The sequence below is a fragment of the Liolophura sinensis genome, chromosome 7 (assembly GCF_032854445.1).
Source record: "Liolophura sinensis isolate JHLJ2023 chromosome 7, CUHK_Ljap_v2, whole genome shotgun sequence".
In the NCBI taxonomy this organism is placed as follows: Eukaryota; Metazoa; Mollusca; class Polyplacophora; order Chitonida; family Chitonidae; genus Liolophura; species Liolophura sinensis.
The window spans coordinates 33,504,345-33,528,338 of NC_088301.1; the positions used below are offsets into that span (position 1 = coordinate 33,504,345).

Below are 23,994 nucleotides of genomic sequence, written 5' to 3' on the forward strand. Positions count from 1 at the left end.
GACACTTTTTCGCTTGTTTTTTTATTCTTTATTTATTTATTTATTTTGTTTGGCTTGGTAAAAACCTGACTTGAAAGTCCACACATGTTCCATATTATCCACAGATCTACCCTCATGCATAGTAGCGTGAGGTACTCTTCCGATTGCAGGAGATTTCTCTGCAATTTTTCGGCAAAATTTAACATGGTGGCATATGTTGACCGGGACAGTTTTCGTTGACAAAGCTGGATGCTCGTTTCCGATTGTTGTCACGTTGCTAGTTCTGAGCGAGGAAGATGGCGGGAAGCAACGTGTTGGCGTGTTTGTCAGTGACGTTGTGTGTGTCTCTCTCGCTTGCCAATGATCTCGCCCGAGGTAAGCATTTTAACTAACTCCTAATTTAGAGAGGTGTTCAGTATGGAAGGGTTTGAGGATACAAAACCGATTAATTAATATATATCAGCATATAATTGGTTGTGAAATCGCGACGTACAAGTGTCAAATTTTCGGTGACAGCACTGTAAAAGAATCAAAGTGATTGAAGGTTCATGACCTCGCAGTTCGCAGTGCTTCTTTTTTGACTTTTCGGACACACGATCGAGTTGCAGGTTCGATCCCAGCATCGGACATGGATTTTTTCCCAAGCCTCTAGTTGAGTGTTATACAGGCCTATATAATTCCGTTGGACAATTGAAAGACTGTCATGAGTTCAATTATTTGATTGGTTTGAGTGAGTGAGTGAGTGCTTGGGGTTTAACGTTGTACTCAACAATTTTTCAGTCATATGACGATGAAGGAATCATTAGGGTGCATGTACGTGTAATGTGCCTCCTTGTTGCAGGACGGATTTCCACCGCTCTTTTATTTAGTGCTGCTTTACTGAGACTACTTACCGAAGGCAAGTAAGCCGCCCCCGCCCGAGCCATTATACTGATACGGGTCAACCAGTCGTTCCACTGATTGGTTTGAAGTGCAGAACCGGATAACGATGCAAGGCGCCTGAGAATGGCGAAGTAAGGTATAATCAGGGATCAAACTAGGGATGAACCTTGCCTTTGGGTCCACAGTTTCCTAATACCCACCTCAGCCCTGCTGTTGGTATCATGGCCAGGCCATACACCCGCGGTCCGGCCGTCATACATGCAAGGACCTAGCCCATATCTATGGCTAACCTTAGTAGTCTAACCTGGTCCATCTAGACATTCATCCCATCTCTCGTCCTTCCCACTCTGCTCATTTACATGTAATTTTCCGGTGAAGTTTCTAATACTCTTAAAAAACTAATTAATGCTGCTTGGTAGTCACATTGGTAGTCACATTGACTGTTAAAACTTCCTAAAACTTCCTCGGCATTAGGTGCCTCGCATTAGGTGACATCCATTATAAAGTGTCACATGACCAGAAGTAGGTTATGAAATGCAACGGAGTGTTGGCATTTAAATCCTCGAGAAAACTGATATATATTTTCATCACAGGGTGCAACAACAACTTCAGTCTTCTTAAGTCAACCCCGAAAGGCATAAAAAAGTACTTGTATTTTAAGTGCAGGTAAATTTGGGTACCGTCAGCACGGACTTCATTGAGACTGATCGGTTCCATCAAATTGAAGTTCGGAACAGTGCATCAATTTTTTGGAAAGGCACAGTGGACACAGTGTTACGAAGAATGTCAGACTTTTTAACTGGCATGTTTAGTCGTTGGCCTACCTTGTTAGAAAGAAACCTGATGATAAAATCACAACCTCAGTTTGATGTTTCCCTCCGCGTCTATTTTTGGTCTGGTTTTGATATTGCTACCTCTACTCTTGTTGATGATTTGTACTTAATATATTTTTTGTTTTCCATCCCTTCAAGAGTAACAGCACTGAATGTAACTTTAGTTCTTATGTTCATTTCAACTTACCCAGATGAAGTAAACTCTATATAATGGCATTGACCATACGTGTGTTCATATTTCCAGGCTGGGGTGACAAAGTTGATTGGGTCTCTCTTGAAGAGGGACTTAAAATTGCCAAGGAAGAGTAAGTTGAATTTTATGCCTATAGGTCTAGATGGATTGTACATCCCATCGATTATTAGTAATTGTTTGTCTAGGTTACCATATATCTCCAAACGCAGTTTTATAACACCTGTCAGATGAAGTCTCCTTGATTCACAGAATTGGTGATCATTGGAATAAATTTTGTTCTAAAGTATTCAGTTTTGTGAAAGGCTTGTAGGGAAAATTCAAGCTGTGTTTTCTATGATGTCATCTAATTTTTCATTTGATTAAACTTGAAATTAAGGTTAAAATTTTGTACTCTCTTTTCAGAAATAAGCCTCTTATGGTGATAATTCATAAGTCTTGGTGTGGAGCTTGTAAAGGTAAAACATTACTTTGTCATTTCTTGTTGAAAATACTGATAAGTGGCTGTAGTATTTCCAGGTAATTTGACCTATATGTTCCGTTTTTGCAACAGCTGCCTATGTTGTGGGTTGGATAGGTTTTTTAAACTACTATTCTATACATACTCAACTGGTTAAGGAAGCAACAGTGACGCAACATGTTAAAATTTAAGATGTTGTATAGGATGTTTGAAAGAGAAAAAAAAGAGAACAGTGCAGTATTACATGTAATTGTGTTACTGTAAGGGTATCACTATCGGAGAGTAAAGATGAGAAACAACTGTCTTGTTTAACTGGCAGATAAGCCTTACACAATATCAAACAAAGAAACACGAAGACACTTGAATAAGTTCAATACATATATTTTAACAAAATAGGCAAATAATACAACTGACAATAATATACAAAACAATACAAATAATTACAAATATATGTATATAGTCTTTTACAGCATTCAAATCCAGATGGAATATTCCGGATTCCAAAGGACAGTCAGTCCATGTAAATATAGAATCAACAGTTAAAGGTGGAGAAAACATAAACATGACATAAAGTTCAGATGAAAGAGTGCGAAAAGTTATTCCTCGATGTTGTCTTCAATATTTTTTCCGATTGTTCCTTGAGGAGAGAAAGACATTTGAAAATAATTTTTGTAGGGTGGGTATTTGGGACCACCTTTTGGTATTTATAGTCTTTGTTTAATAATGTCATAAATGAGGATGTAACACAGGTTTAATAAATATTATTGCACTAGAATTTGTTCTTTTCACCTAACAAATGTATTAAACCTCAATTTGGATCATATTTATATTTTTAACATGTTAATAAATATTATCATAATTTAGGTCAAATGCGTATGTTTTGATATAGATAACAAATTTACATTCAAATAAATTTATTAAACAAGCATCACATCATTATTTAGAACATTATTATGCAACAGTGATAAATACCAAAACTTGGTCCCAAATACCCACCGTACAAAAATATTTTCAAATACCCTTTTCTCTTGAAAGAAAAAAGTCTAAAAAAATACTAAAGATCATATTTACAAATAAGTTTTGACGCTCTTTCTTCTGATTTTGGCATCATGTTTATGTTTTCTTCTCCTTTAGGATGAATTCCTCAGTCTGCAGATGACAGTCTGATTGATTCCCAAACTGCCTGTGAATGTGTAACTTCTCAGGGCGGTCGGGTTGACAGTAGCTTCCGTGATGCCGAGTTGTCGATGTATGATTAACTCCTCAGAAATATGTACGTAATCGCACAAACAGATAATGCGGGGTATAAGCTCCAAATTAACGCGTTCAAAAAATAGCAAGTGGCGAAACACAAGCTCACAAAGTGCTCTGCACAGAAAATGGAGTACAAATGACAAATGTAGAATGGGTGAAAGCCAAAATATCACCAAACCCAGCAAGATCCTTCACAGTGAATGACAGTAAATGTGACTGCTCTCAAATGGACTTGAGTAAATCATCGCTTACAAATGGACTTGAATGAATGACTGCGAGCTTCACAACTTCGTCACTCATATTTATAGACTAAAGTAGAGTAAATTCTGGATGGTTTGATTGTAAACATATTTACAACACCAATACATATTTCCAGATTGTATACTCTATTTACAATGACACTAAACTCACTAACACTGAAGCCTCGAGAATGCTAGACTGAATCACAGTGCATGCTGTAACATATACAGAGTGGAAAATGTAGATCACACACTGAAAATTTTTTTTAAAAAATTAAAAATATAATACAGTGTTTAAAGATGGGGTTCGTAACACTTACTGAATGATGCTTTTTGATTTGTTTGATATGCACAAGCATGTATATTGTTATGTGATACATTGTCATTAATTTCCAGCGCTGAAGCCAAAGTTTGCAGAGTCAGTTGATATCCAGGAACTCAGCAAAAAGCTTGTAATGGTTAATACACAGGTAAGTCTTCATAGATGAATTTTACTTTCCAAGAAGAACGACAGATTTACCAGAAGAAGAATGCATTTACCAGTTTGTTGTTTGTTCTACAGCTCAAACAGCAGCATGTGTTTAGGAGAAATAAAAATGATGTCTGCACATATATATAATGAGACGATGTAATGAATTTCAACCCGGAAAAGAGAACAAAATCCCTGATTCCAGTAACACATTTGTGTACAGGAAGATTATTGTTGGGGTATCCAGTGCGGTGACAGACAGTTCAGAATTTGTTTAATCTAATGCTAATTTTTTAAATCTGTTTACCATACTACATGTATCAGCAAAAAATCTTGCATGATAATTTTGTCCATCTGTTTTCCATTTAAAATTTTGTCTGTCATTAGAATTATTAATTGACATATCAGGATTAATAAATTACAGAAAGTATTTTTTTTATTTTGTATCACCAAGGATGATGAAGAGCCTTCAGATAGTAAATTTGCTCAAGATGGACAGTACATACCACGGATATTTTTCTTGAGTAAGTGGCACTTACTATGTACCCAAAGACATGTCAGACATGACATCTAAAATTAACTCCATATTTAGAAATAATATGATTGATGGGCCTGTTTGACAAAGAAAGAATTTTCAACATGCCCTGTTCTCTAAATGCATTTACATGATTTGCAAAGCTGTAAGCATGATGTTGCTATGACAACTTAACTGATGGTGGGTAGAGATGTGTGAGTGTTGTAAAAGGTCTAAGTGTTTTCTTGTCTGTAGCTGTTATGTTGAACAAAGCCACAGGTGAAAAATTGGTTTCTGTTTGTTATTTCAGATCCCGAGGGAGAAGTACTAACAGATGTAATTAATGCTCGAGGTAGTCAGAAGTATAAATATTATTACCCAGACCCCAAAGACAGTAAGTATAAGTAATACTCCAACTCTTCAGATATTGCTAATGTTTCTCCAAAGTAAAAGCTATGAGGCTATTGATATACCATGTGCTTGTAAGACATGATATAATGACCAAAATAATGCTGCAGACTATATTGAAGAACAGTCTTATAAACAAAGCAATATGTTTTGGTACTTGAAGTGCAAGATAGGAACAAAGGAAAGCAACTCCTGGTACAAGTTTGCTGAATGGAATGTCGTTAGCTGGCTTGCCTGAATGAAAGTATAATGTGCTTGCACTTGTCTTTCCAAACCTGGGATAAAGTGCTAAGAGTCAGAGCCATAATCCAGAAGATTAAATAAACTACAAATAATTACATGTAATTAGATCAGGAAAATGGCTCTTTGGAAATAGGCATTGGAAATTTTTCAGTCACAGGCAATACTTTGGATAGCATTTGAATTTGATTGTGGTCTTTGGTCATAAAAGATCTTAAATTTGCAATTTACACAAAAATGTAAGTAATTTAGTGAATGGGCAAGAGGCAAAAATGATCTTGTGTGAGGGAAAGGAAAGGAACAAAACACAGTTGCCATACAGTATTCTCCAAAATTGTCGTCATATCACTTGCAAATCAGTGTAGGTAAACTGTTGGTCTTCAATTCTACACTCTATAGTTTGTTTTTTGGAAGAAGTCGTTGATGTCCTATACAAAAGTATTGTGATTTTAACATGCTGTATCGTAGATCATGAAGGAAGAAATAACGTCACCATCGTAAAGCACATGACCTGGGTAAAATGACGACTAAAGAGAGAAACTGGTCTCATTATCAGTCTTCTACGCCGAACAGCCATGGCAATAAGCGCAGCTGATAAACCCACAGCACGATTCTTCAGGCTGCCGGCCATTATGTCTCATACACTGAGAGAAAATGTGGAGATTTCCCTCCAATTTGTCGAGAAAAAAAAAACACAGCTCAACATTGTTCAACTCGCGTCAACAGTGCTGGACAAAGTCGACCCATCTGATTTGTAGTGTGGACGGGTCACTCATCTTACCTCAACATGATTCAACTTGCTGTTGAGTTAACAAAAGTTGAGTGATGTTAGATAGTCAGGACGGGGCTTTAGTATGCGTACAGGTCGGCTTGAATTCATGTGTAGTATATATGTAAACTACTGCCGTGTCTCCAAGTCGAAAAACAACGATTACATTTCCTGGATGACTGTCTTAACCTTGATAATTACTTTTGGTAACTTGAGTGTAAGAGTGATGGAATTGCACGGAATTATTTCCATGTCTGCGGCCAATATTTTCCTCTACATGTGTGTATGCATTGGTGTCTTTTTTTAGCTTTTAGATTATGTGAAGTTTTCATGCTTTTTTGTCGAAAACTTCTGATAACATTAGTCAACCCCTATTTTTCCAGTGGTTTCATTGATTAAAGTGACAATACTCAAATATATCTTGATGTATACATGGCTGAGTTTGCATCGAGTGAGTTAATCCTATCCACGTCCAACAAGAACATTAATTGTTTGTTGTACCTGGGCTTCGAGTATAAAACGACCGTAGCCTAAGTTTACTGTAACTACCACAGCAGCATGGTGTTAACATGTCATGGTAGTTACAATCAACTTAGCCCATACTATCAACTTAGCCTTATATGTACATTATTCCTTTTATGTGTGATGACCACGAGCTGAGAGTCATGTATTCATTCTTTAGATGCAGAAGTACAGGAATGGCAATTTAAGGGTACAACATGAAGAGTGCACATCACACAGTATTACCAATTTGTAACAATCTTCACAACCCCAGTGTACATCAGGTTCATTCGGACTTTGGTTTGTGAAAATTGTCTGTATACAAGAATGTTACATTTTCCATTCTTCAAAGATCGATTGACACATGAAGAAAACTATATCTGTCAATATCTTTGCTTACCTTATAAGTTTGAACTACATGAAAAAGCAATTTTTTATATAGCGCCATGCATGATGTTTAGTCTTTGATAAGATCGCAACCCAACCTATTTCTACGCGTGATAATATAACAGGTCTATCGAAGGTTGGTGCTAGCAGAGTGGTTGTCAATTAGCGCTGTTTCCATATTTATGGCCAAAACCACTTAAACAAACCCTAATATAAAGAAAGATACGTTTTACAATTATATTCGAGTTATTGATTTTGAAACAACAGAAATGTGTGATAGCAATAAAATACCCATAAATTATAGCAAAAGATTCAAAAGTTAATATTTTATGCATGTACAGTATATCATTTCAGGAAGAGAGGGTACTAGACATTTTAGTGATCTCGCTGCTGGTGTCAGTATATTTCAGAAACAAATTATAAGGCATCAGATGTTGGTGTATTATGGTTATAAACGACATTCAGCCATTGTGGAAGGTGTGCACAAGACGCACTAACTGAAATCGTATTGATCTTTTTATAGTAGTAACACCTGCTATCCACGGCATATACAGTGTATACATATTTATTATTGATTCTGGCCTGTACTGGTGGAAACTGAAGGGTCAATAGATCTGTCTCTTTGGTCTGGGTCATCAGTAGTTTTTATACGCGTGTAGATCCACTGACTCGGTACCTTTAGGTATGGCAATTTTCAACCTGATTACTCAGTATTTCAGTGTTTATCTGCGTCATGATCAAGCAGGACAAAAACGGCCATTTCATTGCCGAAATGGAAGGAACTGCCCAAAGCGTGGTGAAACCATGCATGTATAGGCCCACTGTGTTTCAATTCGGAAGAGCCAACCTTTTAACAGTGCACAAACAGCCTTAATTTCGTGCGTCTACAACATGTTTGTGGATTGTTAAAAACTCTAAATGTCTCGCTAAAAACCTTAACGCTCAAATACATGTGCCGTATAGGTACATCTCCACTTGGGATTTCTCCAGTCTCTTTATTACTGTTCCTGACAAATTTCATCGCTAATTATTGCGGTGTTTAGTGAACTGAATACCGCTGCATGTACATTAACGTCAAAGGCAACAAAGCCGTCTTCATGTTCCATTGCATACAAGGGTTACCAGTCTTGTTTCGTTGTTCGTTGAGTTACTCGAATTTCTTAATACTAACATCTATGTGAAATGCGAGGAAACCATATTTCAGTAGTATGGATGTATTCCAAAGGGTATTAACTGTGTCCCCCTTTAGGCTGACTTATACTTCTCGTATGAATGCAGAACTATATGCAGAAATTATTAAAAAGTAACCTTTCTCATTCGGTAAACAGTATATTGATGATCTGATAGCGTAAACAACCCATATGGATGAATTTTAAGGAAACTACACTCCCCAGATGGTACCCCATTACCGTTCGTAATGTTCATAATGTATACACTTAAGGTTGTACACCACTGTTTTCACTGGAGGTATACAAGAGCGTGTGATCAACCTTGAGGAGTAGTCTCCCTTCACCGTGTATTCGTTGTGTGCCCTTACATTGATCATTGAGTTGTGAACTATTGGTTGACGTGGCATCTCTGAAAAAGCGAAACGACATTTGCAAGTTGTATTGTAACACAAGCATGCTGTTGATATATCTCATAATTTCCCTTGTCTAGCGTGAAAAAATGTTTATGCTTTACTAGCTTGGAAATGAAATTTTTTCCCAAAGATCTAGTTGTGTTGCTCTTCATATGAAGTAAGATGCTGCAAACGAGCACTGGGTGAAGGTATAGCTCAGTGGTAGAGCATTGGACTGCTGATCGAATGGTCCTGGGTTCAGTCGCGGGTGTCCCCTTGTTTTCAGTTTCCATGATAGAGTGAACCTCTACTTGAAAACAGAATTTGACCGTGAGATGTATGTGTATATTACAGAATTAGTTATCAGCCCATGTCAGGTAATCGTTGATCTATATTTTATATGTAGAAGGCTGATCTAGAAACTTACTCATTCACACTTTGTTCATCTACATTTACATATGAAACTATATTGGCTGAATATAAGTTTATCAGTTTATAGGTGGATGAAATTAATGCCTTCAAAATGTATATATTTATTCAGAATCATGATGGTGGTGTATGTTGCATATGTTAGTAAAAAAATTAACAGAATTAGATAAAAAAGAATCAAATTAATATATCTAGTGTGAAATTTAATGTTTATCATTGTTCATGAATTATAAGATTAATTCCATGAATTATAAGATGATGTTTCTTGGGGACCAGTGTAAGTGGCAGAACATCTATCTAACCAATATACTATTTGTGTATTTCAGTTGCTGATTCGATGAGGCGAGTTCTTCAGGGTACAACAGAAACCTCTGATAAACGTGGGGGAGAATTATAAACCAGGCAGGATATATAGAAGATGATCAATCTGATTAAAGTCAGGTCGTATGTACGTGGTTATATCCCTAACCTTAGCCAAACAATATACATACTGATTATAATTGGATTGAGAAAATGATGCATCCTATTTCTGTTTGCAGTCATTTGGAATGATATTTGGGTTTATTCAAGTAGTAATCACACATACCAAATCAGTCATTGAATTTAAAAAGTCAGAATTATTAAAAACTTAGTAACCATCAGCTTTATTTTCGTTCCAAAGCTCAAAAAAAAAAATGCTTGAGGTAGAATTTTACTGGAAATTGCTAGCAGTTTACTTATGACGAATGTTAAACTGATCAGTGGTTACTAATTTTCATTCTTTTGGCTAAATTAATTGTTACCTTTATACAACCAGGACAGATAGTGAATGAATTATCTTTACTCGGGTATCTGTATTATTCGAAAGTAAAGGTAAATGTGTAATACAATAATCCACATACATTTACTTTCTGACTTTTGAGGTTCTTGAAGGAAATTCTCAATTCATGGTGGAGAAATGAAGAAAAAAAATTTATTCCATTTGATAGGTTGTAACTATTGCATGTAAATACATGTGTTACCTGTATTTTCAGTTATAATTTCTCCATGAGGATTTGTTACTCATTGTGGTCGTGGAAAATGGTTGTTAGCAAGGACTGTTCGTTTACTTTTTTGCATTATATGTTTATTATCCATACCTATGTGTAATGTGCTTATGTGTGCCCTAGAATTTTTTTTTCTGTAAGACTGTAAGAGCTCTCAACGTTTTTTTGTTCAGCTATTCCTTTTGTCCTACATTGTACAGTGTAGCAAGCTTAGTTTACTTACAAATTGGCCAATCGTGGCTGTTGAATGTCTCACGCGATTTTCACGGATGAACAGCTATTAATAAATATATATTTGCACAGCTTAAGTTTTGAAACACTTGCTCGATGATTTAATGTAAATGCCAGGTGGTTGTTTCAAGATTTATAATTAGTCATGGTGTAAGTGAAATATTGTTTAGTACACCATATCAGGTAAATAAATATGCGTGTATAGTATCAGTTGGTCCCCGATTCCACCGTGCTCGATCAAAGATTTGCTGATACGATCTAAGTGATGTAAAACGTGAGTGTAGACCAACAGCCATATCTTTGGCCAATGAAGACACGCGTATAGTATATTATCAGCCTACACAATAAGATTATACATTGGCAATAAAGTGACCAATAGATACAGTGATTCCTGAGATATTCAGATGGAATATCGTTTGTACCTTTTCACTGAACCGAGTGAAGAAATAACGTCCCAAAGCTTTCGCAATAACCGAAGGCATCATCGTTGTTAGGCCAACATGGCCAGCCGGACAATGTTTCGCCAAATAGAGACCCGATCGCACCGAAGCATTACGGTGCAGTTATTGACCAATCTGAACTGGATAATTGGCCTGTATATGCTGTCGAAATTCTGCCATTAATGAGCATTCATGATTGCAAGCATAAGTTATTTGTGTTTTTGTTAGTATGTTTATTTAGACCAGACATTTTTTTGGCAATAAACTACATGTATATGTGCTGCTGTATGTTCTAACTATGTGTTTTGAATTGTTCTCTGGTATTGGGTCTCACTGAATAATATTCCTGTTTGGATCAGATTTTCCATCCCAATCTCTTAATCTGTATATGATACATATATATGTTTAGTTATATAATATTACATAAATGGATTTTTTTAGCTTTATTAATTCACACATAATATTGCATGAAATAGGATTTCACAAAATTGCAGTTTGATCTTTAACAATGCGTATACAATACTGTACTATAATATCACCGATGAAACTCATGTCACCTTACAGTATGATCATATATGCGAAAACCATACCGTTCGTCCGTCCATCCGTTCATAACCTCATCCGGGGTGATAGATCCAGAGTCAATCCTGGGTCAGGTCACACCTAAAACCTTAAAAGAGGAAGTTGTAGCTTCATCGCTTGGCGATCAGCATTAAGGGGATACTACAACGACTGGTTGGACCGTATCAGTAAAATAGTTCGACTGGAGCGCTTACTTGCCTTTGGTTTAGACGCCTCAGTGAAACAGCACCAGACAAAAGAGCGGTGGAAATCCGTCCTGCAAAAAGAAGGCACATTATACGTAAATGCACTCTAAGGACTCCTTGTCGTCATATGACTGAAAAATTGTTGGGTTCGACGTTAAACTCTAAGCACGCACTCACTCACTCACTCACTCACTCACTCCATAGCCTCATACATTCTATGGATCTCCCTTCGTGTGTCCTCCGACGTTGCGAAACGTCCTGGGTAGTTGCCATGGCAAGCAGATAGCCAATTTTGCAGTTTTAATACTGGTGGATACATAGGTACAAAGTTGCCATCTGTTAATTTTTCTGCACCAATCGAGACCCTCTAGATTTAGGCAAAGTCCACAAACCGAATGAATCTGCAGATGTTCTAAATAATTTGTCTATTTCCGCAGTTGTCACGGTAATCAGATTGGCAGAGTTTTGTATATGCACTTGTAATTTTTGTTTTTGGTGAAAGCATGATACAAATGTGACGATGTGTCACATCGCAGACATTCCATTTCCGCTTTTGTCATATAGTGAGGCCTAAACCTTCCCTAATTCCTCTTATTTTTAGGATAGGTATTAGTAGTGTTGAAAGTAAAGATTTACATTTCTCTCCGAATTGTTTGGAAAAGTATAGATATGACTATGTTGTTACTTGGATTGACTAACTGAGTGAAAAAAAAGAGCATAATAGGTATTCTAATAATTAGGTAAAATAGGTTATTGTGCGATAAAAGCATGCACCATTTATAAACTTTTTAATAATTTAATGAATTTATTTTATTTTAAAATGACCACATCTGACAAACTTTTATCAGTGCTGAGAAGCAGAGGGAAGTCAAGATAAATCTAGCGTCAACTCTGTCTGTAGAATTCCACTAGTGAACCGCGCATGGGTGCTCCAAATTAATGGTCACTAGACCCATTTCTAAAAGAACCTATAACACCAGTTCCCAAAGGAATATGTAAGAAATAATTATGTAAATAGTAAAAAAAAAGCTAGTAACCTGCTATGGTAAAGCAGTCATCAGTTTTCAGAAACAGTCGATGTTCTATATAGGCATAACGCCCATGCAGGTAAAGGTTCAAACTCGTAGTCAGGTAATAATTTCCAGGTCGAATACAAATATATCGGTATCTCATTATCTTTTATATGTGTCTTTTTTATGAACTATTTGCAATCAAAGATAGCTTATATTTAACTACATGTGCTGATCCTCTCCAGTTTACTCGGGTTGTTAACTCTTTATACCTCGGTCAGTGGTTTATACTAACTGTTCATCTAAATGCTTATTTATTAGCAAATTACACGTCCCCTAAGCCGTTTCGTCAAGAACTCCTCCAAACAACCTTGGACGGCTTTTATCATACCCCTTTCCCCTAAGGGCTTATTCCTGCCACGATGACTAAACAGTATAACCTCCGAAAGAACCATCCACATTTTGATAGAGAAAACAAGATTTTTCTCGTGAATTAAACAGTCAAGTCCTATCCGGTCGTACATACATGGGAAGGTTGGAGCAACCTGCGGATGGTCGTGGATTTCCTCAGGCTTCTGTGAGCGGTTCCCTCCCACCAATCGTATCAGTAAAATATTCTTGACTACAGCGTAAAACACAAACCAAATAAATAAATAGTCAAGTGTAAGGTGTAAGTATAATAGTGAGACGTTTCAATGCAAATTTACAAATGTACCCGAACCAGTCAAGTGCATGCATAAATGCAAAACGCATGCGTGGTACTGGCGTGTTTGGGCGATTATGCAGACACGCTATACTAGGAAGAGCAGGTAATGATCTGTTCACTTGGAAAATCTGTGTTGCCCTATTAGTATTTCAAACTTCAATCATACCTTTATGAATAGGTAATGAAAACTGGGGCTTCCTGATACCAACAGGTTGTATAAATTAATTAAGGGATGAGTGGATTTTCTTCAAACATGCCATGGTGGGTGTTAGTATAACTAAGGAATTGTCAAAAGCAAACAATCCCATAATTGAAAAAGCTAATGCATGGAGGCAAACTTTCATTGGACTTCACTGTTGCCTACTTTCGGTGAAATTATTGAAAACGCAAAACCTGATCGTGGAATCTGCGGTGATATTCAACATCTAACGAATTATTACAAACAAACCCACAAGATTTGTGGTTTTATCTCTCAAACAAATACTCTTGGACAAACGAGGCAGTCTCGGGTGAACCCAGACTGGGTGTATTGTTATGTATGAACAATTTTACGATGCATGTGCACTTTGCGGGTTAACTAGATCGCAGTTTCGCCCCCTAATATAGTCTCACACAGTTCAGGAGGTTGCGTATACTCAGTATCTAAATTTGTTTATGAGAGTTTGTCTTCCTTTGTGCGTACTTTGGTACTTTAATGAATTGTTATTACTTTTGTGGTATACCAGATTGCTAGTTTCCTGTTACATGTCCACTATGCAGACTGCATGGTGCACGACTTTATGTCCCGCTTACGACTCCAATTGCAGTGGATGTGCAGTCTTAATTTTGGTGTAGATACAGAGGTTACAATGTACTGAGCCTCACATTTGTTTAATTTCGCGGTTGCTCTGGTATCCAGACTGTTTTCCGTAGGCACTTCAGATTTTTGGTGGAAATGGACAGAGGCACTGAAGTTCTTTCCCTCAAGAGTTATACTCAATGGAATTTCCCATATACGTTTTCAAACAAAGTTATATATTTTTTCAGGCCTATATATTCAGTTCGCCTGAACTTACTTGATGTGTGTTTCCTGTTATTTTCATCCTTCTCTTGGTAAATAACAAATGAATGAACATCTATAGTCAACATCTAGTTTTCCCTGGAGTGAAATGCATGCGCACTGTAAAGGAGTGATTTTGTCTGCCTTGCCATAAATTCAGACTGACTTGGGCCGTACATAAAATAATCCCTCACATGATCCGTAAACGGATAATGTGCACTGTGTAAAACGGTAACATATTTTCCACTATTTTAATCTTTCTATATACAGTACATGTACAAGACTACAAACACAGATAATTCATATTCTTACATTTGTTTTTTTCGAAAAGTCCATCTTTTATTATTGGTTGTCCTTAATGGTCGTCAACGTGCTGTATGCCGTCATAACAATTTCAGTGAAAATGCCATCGGGTGGTGTGATTCTGGCACCGTTGACAACACCAGATCAAACACAGTGCACATTATAGCCTTATATTGTTTTGTCCAGTTGGGTTCTAAGCAAGTACCGTAACTTATTTATATAGTGCACATTGTACAACTAACTTAAAAGAAAAACAAAAATATGCCCCATCACACAACACATTATATAAACATTTTCCTTTATATAGACTTAATTGCATTTCAATAACTGTGATCGTATATAAGCGACTATTGGACCATCAAAGCCATTAAAGATAATTGTACAAGGAAGAAAATTTATGGGTGTGTTTATATAGACTAATTTGCATACTAGTAGCTCGCAAAACGTCGTAATTATTTATAATGAATAATATTTATTTGGTTTATCCACTTATTGAACGCCATAAGCAGGATTTTTTTCATGTATATACGCTGGAGGCCAGATTATTGGGTGGAGGACACGAAGTGCCAGGCGTAAACAACCCATGCACCTTTTAATTGGCAAGTTACTGACTAATTTTCCCACAAATGACGTACAGATATATGCGCACCAGTTTGGAGAAAGACTAGTGGTCTTCAAAGACCGTTACTGCCACACGTGTGTGGTCGACAGCTTATTGTCACGAAGGCCCATTAAGCATGCAGTGAGAGAATCTACGTATTCCAAGGCCGGGTTTGAACTCTCACACTGTTTATCTTACGCCGATGTAAAGGCAGGCGCATCTAAACGCTGTAGACTACAGCTCGCTAATATAATGATAATAAATCACATTCATTAGTTTTTAGGATAAAAATAAAATTTCAAGAAAAAGGAAAGTGTATTAGGCATGCCGAGATATGTATACCGATGGAATTGAATTCAGTTATGTATCTTATGCATAACGGTATGTTGATATTCGCATGTACGTCTACCAGTTATAGTCTAATACATGTATGTACACCATGTATCTATAAATATATTTTCAAACTAACACTTAGGCCTACAAACAAAGAAACGAAAACAACACAAGCATTCTCTAACAATCATTGTTCTATGTTTACAATCTTTTATTGCTGTTGGAATGAAATGCATATTGTAAACAATATAATAGTTTCTGACGACGTGAATGTGCATGTGGATGTCAAAAGTTATATAGTTCAAATATATACTTGGCTTGCGGTACAAATTCTAACAGAAAATAGATTAGATTACACATAAATAAAACATAAAATGTACTTTCTAGTATATTCACAGTGTCCCACTGTGTCTTGCATAAACGCATATTCAGATATACACAGACAACACGTAGTGTGCATTAGTTGGATGTATCAAAACACTGCACATCAAACATGCAAATACAATACATGGCCTACGATATATAGGACTACAGTATGGATAAGATTTGCAAATTCATTCCTTTTCTCTGGACATCATGGTATAGATAATTATAGGGCCTACCTTATTCAGTCAGTTACTTGTAGTTTTTATCTGAAAATTCACCTACTAGAACATGTATATAGCATGTATAGTCCAAAGAAAGCCACATGAGAGTGCATGCGGCTCTGTTCGATGTAATAGCTTTGCATATTGTTCTAGTGACAATAAATTTCGCAAATATTTCGCGTGTATATATTAATAGTTCATTATAATTTAATAAAGCCTGCGCTATAACCAGGTAAGTGTATATCTCATGCACGTGCAAAGTGAACTTACAAAACGTTTGACGCATTCAACTACATGTAGTATGGTATTCAGTAATTGTATCCACATTTCTAAGATTCTATACTTAGAATATAATAAGAGTCGTTATCCTTAAAGACACCTGTGCAGATAATTTTACGTATTTATTTACTTCACTTGTGTTTTACGCCGTACTGAAGAATATTTCACTTATACGACGGTGGTCAGCATTATGGTGGGAGGAAACCGGACAGAACTAGGGGAAAAAACACGACCATCAGCAGACTGCTGCCATACCTGCCTACGACCTGTGCGGATAAGTACGATACAGTAATAACAGAAACCTGAGAGTTGCATAGCCCACTAGTCGAGCCATCTGAGCGACAGATAGCGTCGTGAGAGACACTACAATTATATAAGTAGTTGCACGTGGTTTATGCACCGACTGTACTGCAGGAGCGGCAGCTACCAATACAAAACACCATACCAATATGTCAAAGACACCAGGTGAATGGATATGGTTCCCATCCACCTTTTGATGAATACGCGTGGCCTAAGGGAATAAAACCTGTCTGCATTGTAATTATAGGCCATACAATACATGCAAACGAAGAAAGTATAAGTTGTATTCCATTTTCGCCAAATGGATTGATGTACAAACCGAAAGCCATCGTCATCAGTCCAGATAAACACCGTATACAGTAGCCACAGCAAATAAATCGCCTTTTTGGTAGGAGGCAGTTGCTGATGTGTCGTGCTCAGCATTCCAGAGCGAGCGACTGGCCACACGAAGTCCTTGGTTTGCATTTTGCCCAATCATGACGTTGCAAATGATCTTATACCTGGCGTAGCCGAATTCCTTCACTCTTCCCTTGATGACGTCAGACAGATTCTGGACCATGTGGACACATTTCTTGGGCTCGTAATTTTCACCATCCAGGTAGTTGTTTAATACAGACTGGACTACTTTCTGAACACGTGATGCATTAAATTTGTCGTCTGATTCTGGTTCCAGTTTATACGTGTTTTGGTAACGCGTAGGAATCTGTATACCCTTTTGTCCCCAGGACAACCCAGATATGCTCGTTCTCGAAATCGTGGACATGCGTCGTCCACTTGGCCCATACTGAATACTGGCCCTAGGTTCAACCCGTGACATTCGGCGCATGCTCGGTCCAGTCACATTGGGCGGTCCGTCGTGAACATGTGGTCCGTAACCCGTGGATTTCTTTCTCGCTGGCACTGCTTTCTCCTGTCCATCCTGCCCATCCATGATGAATTCTTATACTTATTTGGTAAATAAGATGACCAGAAGAATCAAACCTGGATCTGGACAAAATCCCCACTGACTCTGCAAGACAAAAGAATTTTTCGTGAAAGCTTATTGCATATTTGTCGGCTACATATACGAATGTTTGGTTCAAACGCATGGAAATTAACTGCATGACATAAAAATATATATTACTGGCTTCGTGGCTATATGCACATGGAACTATATGCACATGGCACATGAAAACTTGATTTCCGTTCTTTCGCATTTCAAAGCGCATTGTAGGCTAAACGTGCCTTGACATTTGCAAGGACATGTATATAACGTCATAGGTTATCTGTCTGTGTAAGGCCATGAAAATGAAAGGGGTAGTTCTACACGCTGATGATCTGATTTCTTGTTTCATACAATCAGTGACACTTTGGCCATTGGCGTCACTTTCACGTTCAGCGGTATATCAAGGGGTGTTTCTGAAATTCACATTTCAAGGCAAATCATATCCCTCTAGTTGCTAAACGGTCCATTAAGTTGGTACTGTCGGAAAATATCCAAGATATCAAAATTAGATAAAATTAGCTTTAAACACTTTAATGAATGTCAAAGTTGTTGCCAAATTATATAACAAAATGTAAATATATCGGTGACGCAAACGCTGGAATTGGTGCACGGCATATTGATACACTGGAATTAACTTATATCTTTATTCCACAGCTCGTCACTAGCTGGTTCCAGTGTCCAGTAGTTTGTCCCTTATGGGTACATATATACAGTGGGTCATTTATGTGTAAGATCTGCATTTCTAGTAAGAAAAAATAAACAATTTTTATCCAAATCCGATGCCGTCACACACGAATTCAATACAGCCTACCTGTAACCCAGCCCTGTACAAGATGGTTTCAGCAAGATAAGGTGAACACGGCGTTGCCACGCGTTGCTAGAGGAAGAATACACTATGCACACATACAGTTATTATATAACGCATACTACGTTAACGTGGGTTCGGTCTATTTTGACGACGGCTAGTTACCCACTGATGTCGTTCCAGTCAACCCAGGCTAATAACAAGACTGACAAAAGCCAACAGCAGCGCTTTAAATCCCGTACATGGGTTTCATGACATGTGACCACCAAGCTGCGCATCTAGCATTGATTTCTTAACGCGCGTATGTGTTCCTGGGAGCAATGTGAACATGCTGGTGACAATGACCGGCCTGTTTGTGTACCGAGTTAACGAGCGGTCATTGGAGAGCCAGAACCAATTTAACCAATTGGAAATCAGTGTACAAAGAGTTTACTCATGCACAAAGGTCTTTGTTATATCTTCTGTCCATGGTTTCGGTTTATATATAAGTATGGTAACTTTCCAAACCACCATACAGTAATTGACGCTTGCATATATACTGTCCCAGGATGAGTCTCACTATATAAAGCGAATAAGAATACTTATGTAACAAGCCACATTTGACATGTACATGAACAGATACGAGGCATATGCTATATTCTTGATTTTCCTTGAAATGTACAAGCGACAAATGCGCATATAAAGTTAGATACAGTCGGCTGAATGAATGAAGATATACTATAGCCAAAATGCAATCACTCAGTGGTTTGTTGTTATTATAGCATTTTCTTTGTAATATACATGTAGACTGAGGGACATCGTGACATTTAAGGCAATGCAGAGCAGCCAATATTGGTTCTTTGTTCTTGCACGAGTGTCTTTGAATACATCGATAAAACAATCCATATAATCGATGCACCAACATAATCGATGCACCAACAATGATGTGCCTATTGCCAAGCCAACAAAATGACAAATTTCAATGCACCGCACACAAGACGGGACGAGAACAAAAATGGTAATCTATTAAAAGCAATCAGTTGTAAGGAGACAAAGTATAGAGACGACTATTTATTTCGGTCAGTGCACACAGGAGATGGTCAGAAGTCTGAGGATGGCAAACTGAAAAAAAGAAACACCAGAGGCTGGTGAATCCACCCGACCACAAATCAAGAGCTTATCTATTAAAAAACGGCGATAATTCGGTAAATAGTTTACCCTGGGAATGGTACCAAACATCTGGAGCTGACGTATATGTCGTCCCCAATACATGCATCTACCAAGTAACTTTCATGAAAGAGGAGTTGCACGGTTAACAAGGTGTTCCTCATATTTTATCTTCAAACGGCCATAACTTGCAAATTAATCCACGTCATACAACCACAAAATCTCAAGCACATATATAAGCATATAAGCAAGTTTCATAAAAACTGTATGCTTGGGCTGAAAACTGTAGGTGGAGTTGTGCTCACAAGCACTCCCTGCATGTCCTTAAATCCAGCCTATATACCTTGAAATGGTGCATGATAATTTATGCAACGTAACCCAACAGTAGATGCATAACTGTACATCATTCCATCATGCCCACTATGTTTCGCTGAGATCCGATAAATTAAATCTGTAGGAGATACGTTGCGAAAAAATGATTACAGAGAGACCGACAGACAGACGGAAATGCTGATCGCTGTATAAAGCGTATTTTATACCTGGGGATGATAGTTGTTGAGTATATACAACAAAGGCATACAAGGCAGTTCAATGTGTCGTGCATACAATGCACAGAAACCCACTGTTAACATATATGTGAATTTATATACTGCAAATTTACTTATAGCGTTGCAAGGTGTCTCCGTTTAGACGTTGTAACGCTCCACATCCCAAGGTATAGGCCTGTGTGGATTCACGTTTTTTGACGCTTCCTCTAACTGGCTTACATGAAAGATAACTATCACTGATTATGCTATTCAATATACAACCAATTAGGACGATCTAAAGACTATTCAAGAATTATTGTGCGAGCGCATGAGCAGTTTTGCGTGACTATTGATGTATGAAAATATCTCATTGCTTACTTCAATAGCTTTTACCTTTTTGAAAATATGATCGAGAAAAGTACTATTTCACCCTTTGTACATGGACAAAAAATGGAGTATTAAGTTTCACAATTTCAAGTTGACCACATGTTAATTACTTTTACTTTTCATTTCCAATGTATTCAAACTTTTTGTGGCATATTTTTTAGACTTTATTGCATGTTATCAGCATGGTGTTATTACTTTGCATGTTAGCTTGTTGTATTTGCTGTGTTACTTTATGTACAGGCCCTATTCAGTATTTGAAATTTCAGTCAAATTTTATTACATACTATAGAAGTATGTATTAAATACTGACACCGGGTTACACGAAGTGGACGATTTTGGGATCACCAATTTGCGATGCCCGTGCACACACCACATCGAGTGCCTTTCTTGCAACGTACATATTTATTCATATATACCTACGATACCGCCTTATCATGGCATTGTGTGTTGCGCCGTTAATAACCTTTGTGTGTATAGCGTTGATTGAACGCTTATCCGACCGGGCCTAACCACAAACGTCGTCTTAGATTTCTCGAAATGGCTTAATGTTTACTTTCGGATCTCGGCTAGTAGTCAACAGTAGATATGCATACGAGTGTAAAGCGGAAAACACCATGGCAAACGATGTATGTTGAGAGGAGATATTTCGACAAACAGGTCGCATAATACGCGTTGTTATGGACAATGATCATATACTTATCGATTTATACATTCGTCAGTAGGCATGTATATACAGTGAAATATTGTCACATGGACGTCCATAGCTTGAGTATCATGGGAAAAAATTCGCAAGTATCCAAGTATAGGTTTATTAAAAGAAACCTTCATTCAGGTATAATCATATAATCGATTAATACGGTTCTGACTGTGTAAAGGACACGTTTTCCTTGAACCGTTGGTGTTATAACTTTAATGTTGACATATAGATATCGTTGTAAAGTGGATATAAACTAATATATTGAATCAGTCACTGTGTGTAAATCACGAATCGGTTTTAGTCGCGATGCATGATTGCTCTTATACAAGCCAGTAACCTATGTGTTAGCTTGCTTCAGAGCACGACCTATTTCAGAACTGAATTACGTGCATGGCGGAAGCATCATTCCTCTTCCTCTTCCTCTCGAATAACTGAGGCAACGAACTGCTTACGTAAAATGAGTCAGGAAGAATCCGAGATGTACGGAAAATATAAATGAATAATTATGTATAAATTCACAGACAACGTACATATATAGGAGCTATAAATAGGTCTATATGGCGATGAGATGGCACGGGAGGTGTGGATTTTATTGTACCCTCTATAAGTTTTATTGCCTGAGCGAACATACATAGCCTGAGAAACAGGTTAAATCTGCTTTGACTCTAGACGGTGGATATATCTGTGTGTTTATACAGTTCACAAGGTTCGTCTGATATTACCTCTACAGTTAGGCCTAACAAAACAGTCTGAAAGACTTTGGTTCGGGTGTCAGATCGTGTAAGCTAGAAATAAATCATATCTGGAGATACCTCGTCCTATAACATGCTGTCAAAGGCTACGCGGATATGTAGTGGGTAAAGACCTCTGCAATTAAACGAATGCACACCATCTGCGGCATACAGTAACAATATGTCAGCCCTATGTGAGAACAGTTCATTATATCGCACCTTTACACAAATTTATTTATTACACTCTACATGCATGTTGTTGGTATATCACGACTTGACTGACCATGGAAAAAGTATATATACTATTTATAGCGTCTCTATGCAATTTTTTAATCCCAACATGTTGATTCATTTGTTTGAATAGTGTCTCCGGTCGTACACTAAAGAACGATTGCACTCAAACGACAGCTCTCAGTTTTGTTCCTGGGGTAAACCATTACCCCTGTGGCCAGTATCTTATGAACTTCCGACGTTAGTTGAAGACAGTTATTGTGGTTTTCAGCGATTTAACATAATACTCTTACCGCCAGATGGCAAATGGAGAGGATACCAATTGTAAACGTTGTAATAAGTACTGCTGCAATAAAATTAAATGGTGAAGATACATGTGCCGTTTAAGTACAAATTTGTCTAATTATTTCACGCAGGTTTAAATCGCCCTGGTCGGACAGAAAGCTAGGAATAATTTATTTTCACCATGGATAATTCCCCGTCTGAATCTTCTTGAACCTTTTTGTACTTAAGAAACATTTAAATGCAAATATCACTAATGACACGATTGCGTTACGCTGTATCGTTAAGACATATACAGTGACAGCTATTACATCTTATGTTAGGAAGGGTACAGCATTGAAGTAACTACATCTATTTTTTCTTATAGGCGGACCTCGGCTGCTTGGGTGGATAATCATGAATTATCTCTGTTGAATGATCACTCAGTTTTGTATATAGCGCCGTATCTCACAAATGCCTCAAAGACAAATTCTATGTATTTTATACATTAAACAAAGACCGAATTCATGTATCCCTACAGATTCAGACTGATTCAGTGAACACATCCAATAAACAATGGTACTTACTCTGGAGCCCAAACATTTGGTAGGGCTGACCTAAACTATATAACTGTATTTAAAACAACCTATGTGTACATTTGCGTAACGTTTCACTTGAGACAGATTAACAAAGATATTCCGGTACGAAGTATTGGCATTGGACATACAGGACAGAAAGAGGAATTACGAACTACATATAATTTACTGACACTAAATTATGTAAAGACTAATAAAAATGTATAGATTGTAATATGAATTCCAACCTGTTGACTAAGATTCTCTTGGAATTCAAATATACAAACCTGGAAATTCGGTTTTAGATCTTTAGGTTTCTAAAGCTTGTTCCCCAGTGAGCCGGTCTATAACTCTTCCACTTGTTTCCTCGGGTACAATTTAGTTACTTCCACTCAGAAGTATAAAGCCCTACGCATACAGATCCTACAAACAATCCAATAAGCACTTCTGAAGCCACAAGAGCCGAAAAGGATCAGTCTTATATGTAATTTTCCAAACAAACCATGTGTCTACATGCAGGCCTTAAGCGCCTCGAGTTGATGATATCCAGATATGTTTGACTGGACGGGTCTTCTATAAGGTTGTCCCTTCACGATCGTCGTCAAGCAATACAAGGGACAGAACACATTAAACTGCACCGTTGTTCGACTGGTGGCCAATCATTAAAATGACACAAGGCACCTCCCCTTCAAAGGGAAACTCCGCATATAAAGGAACCATGAACGAGTTGGTCACGCACCGATCGACTGTGTAACTACACACACCGTGTGTACCACTATACTCAAGTAGCGGAGTAAGTTGACAGCGTCGACACGCCGCCAAAATACCTATGCAAATTTGGAGACAACAATGCATGTGTACCACGCATATGTATGCATATACACACCGTAGTATATATATAAACCAAGCAATG

At 37.5% G+C, this 23,994-nt stretch overlaps 2 protein-coding genes across 2 annotated transcripts; one reads left to right on the forward strand and one right to left on the reverse strand.

Moving 5' to 3' along the window:
• Window positions 1-196: 196 nt before the first annotated feature.
• On the forward strand, window positions 197-11,098 carry LOC135469827 (thioredoxin domain-containing protein 12-like). The gene is made up of 7 exons (XM_064748437.1): window positions 197-354; window positions 1,939-1,999; window positions 2,290-2,342; window positions 4,234-4,307; window positions 4,761-4,830; window positions 5,131-5,214; window positions 9,442-11,098. The coding sequence occupies exons 1-7, from the start codon at window positions 276-278 to the stop codon at window positions 9,510-9,512; spliced, it is 492 nt and encodes a 163-aa protein (XP_064604507.1). The 5' UTR covers window positions 197-275; the 3' UTR covers window positions 9,513-11,098.
• Window positions 11,099-15,795: 4,697 nt separating this feature from the next.
• Window positions 15,796-23,735, reverse strand: LOC135471550 (dynein light chain Tctex-type 5-B-like). Its single transcript, XM_064750821.1, has 2 exons — window positions 23,369-23,735; window positions 15,796-17,745 (listed from the first exon to the last, which is right to left on the reverse strand). Exon 2 carries the CDS (start codon window positions 17,665-17,667, stop codon window positions 17,071-17,073), a length of 597 nt encoding a protein of 198 aa, XP_064606891.1. The 5' UTR covers window positions 17,668-17,745; window positions 23,369-23,735; the 3' UTR covers window positions 15,796-17,070.
• Window positions 23,736-23,994: the final 259 nt, after the last annotated feature.

Excerpts from the sequence above, each read along its gene's own strand:
- LOC135469827 (XM_064748437.1), top strand. The coding sequence starts at position 276 with ATGGCGGGAAGCAACGTGTTGGCGTGTTTGTCAGTGACGTTGTGTGTG. Across the intron at positions 355-1,938 it reads TGCCAATGATCTCGCCCGAG|GCTGGGGTGACAAAGTTGAT; the intron begins GTAAGCATTTTA and ends TCATATTTCCAG. Across the intron at positions 2,343-4,233 it reads TTGGTGTGGAGCTTGTAAAG|CGCTGAAGCCAAAGTTTGCA; the intron begins GTAAAACATTAC and ends ATTAATTTCCAG.
- LOC135471550 (XM_064750821.1), bottom strand. The coding sequence starts at position 17,667 with ATGGATGGGCAGGATGGACAGGAGAAAGCAGTGCCAGCGAGAAAGAAA.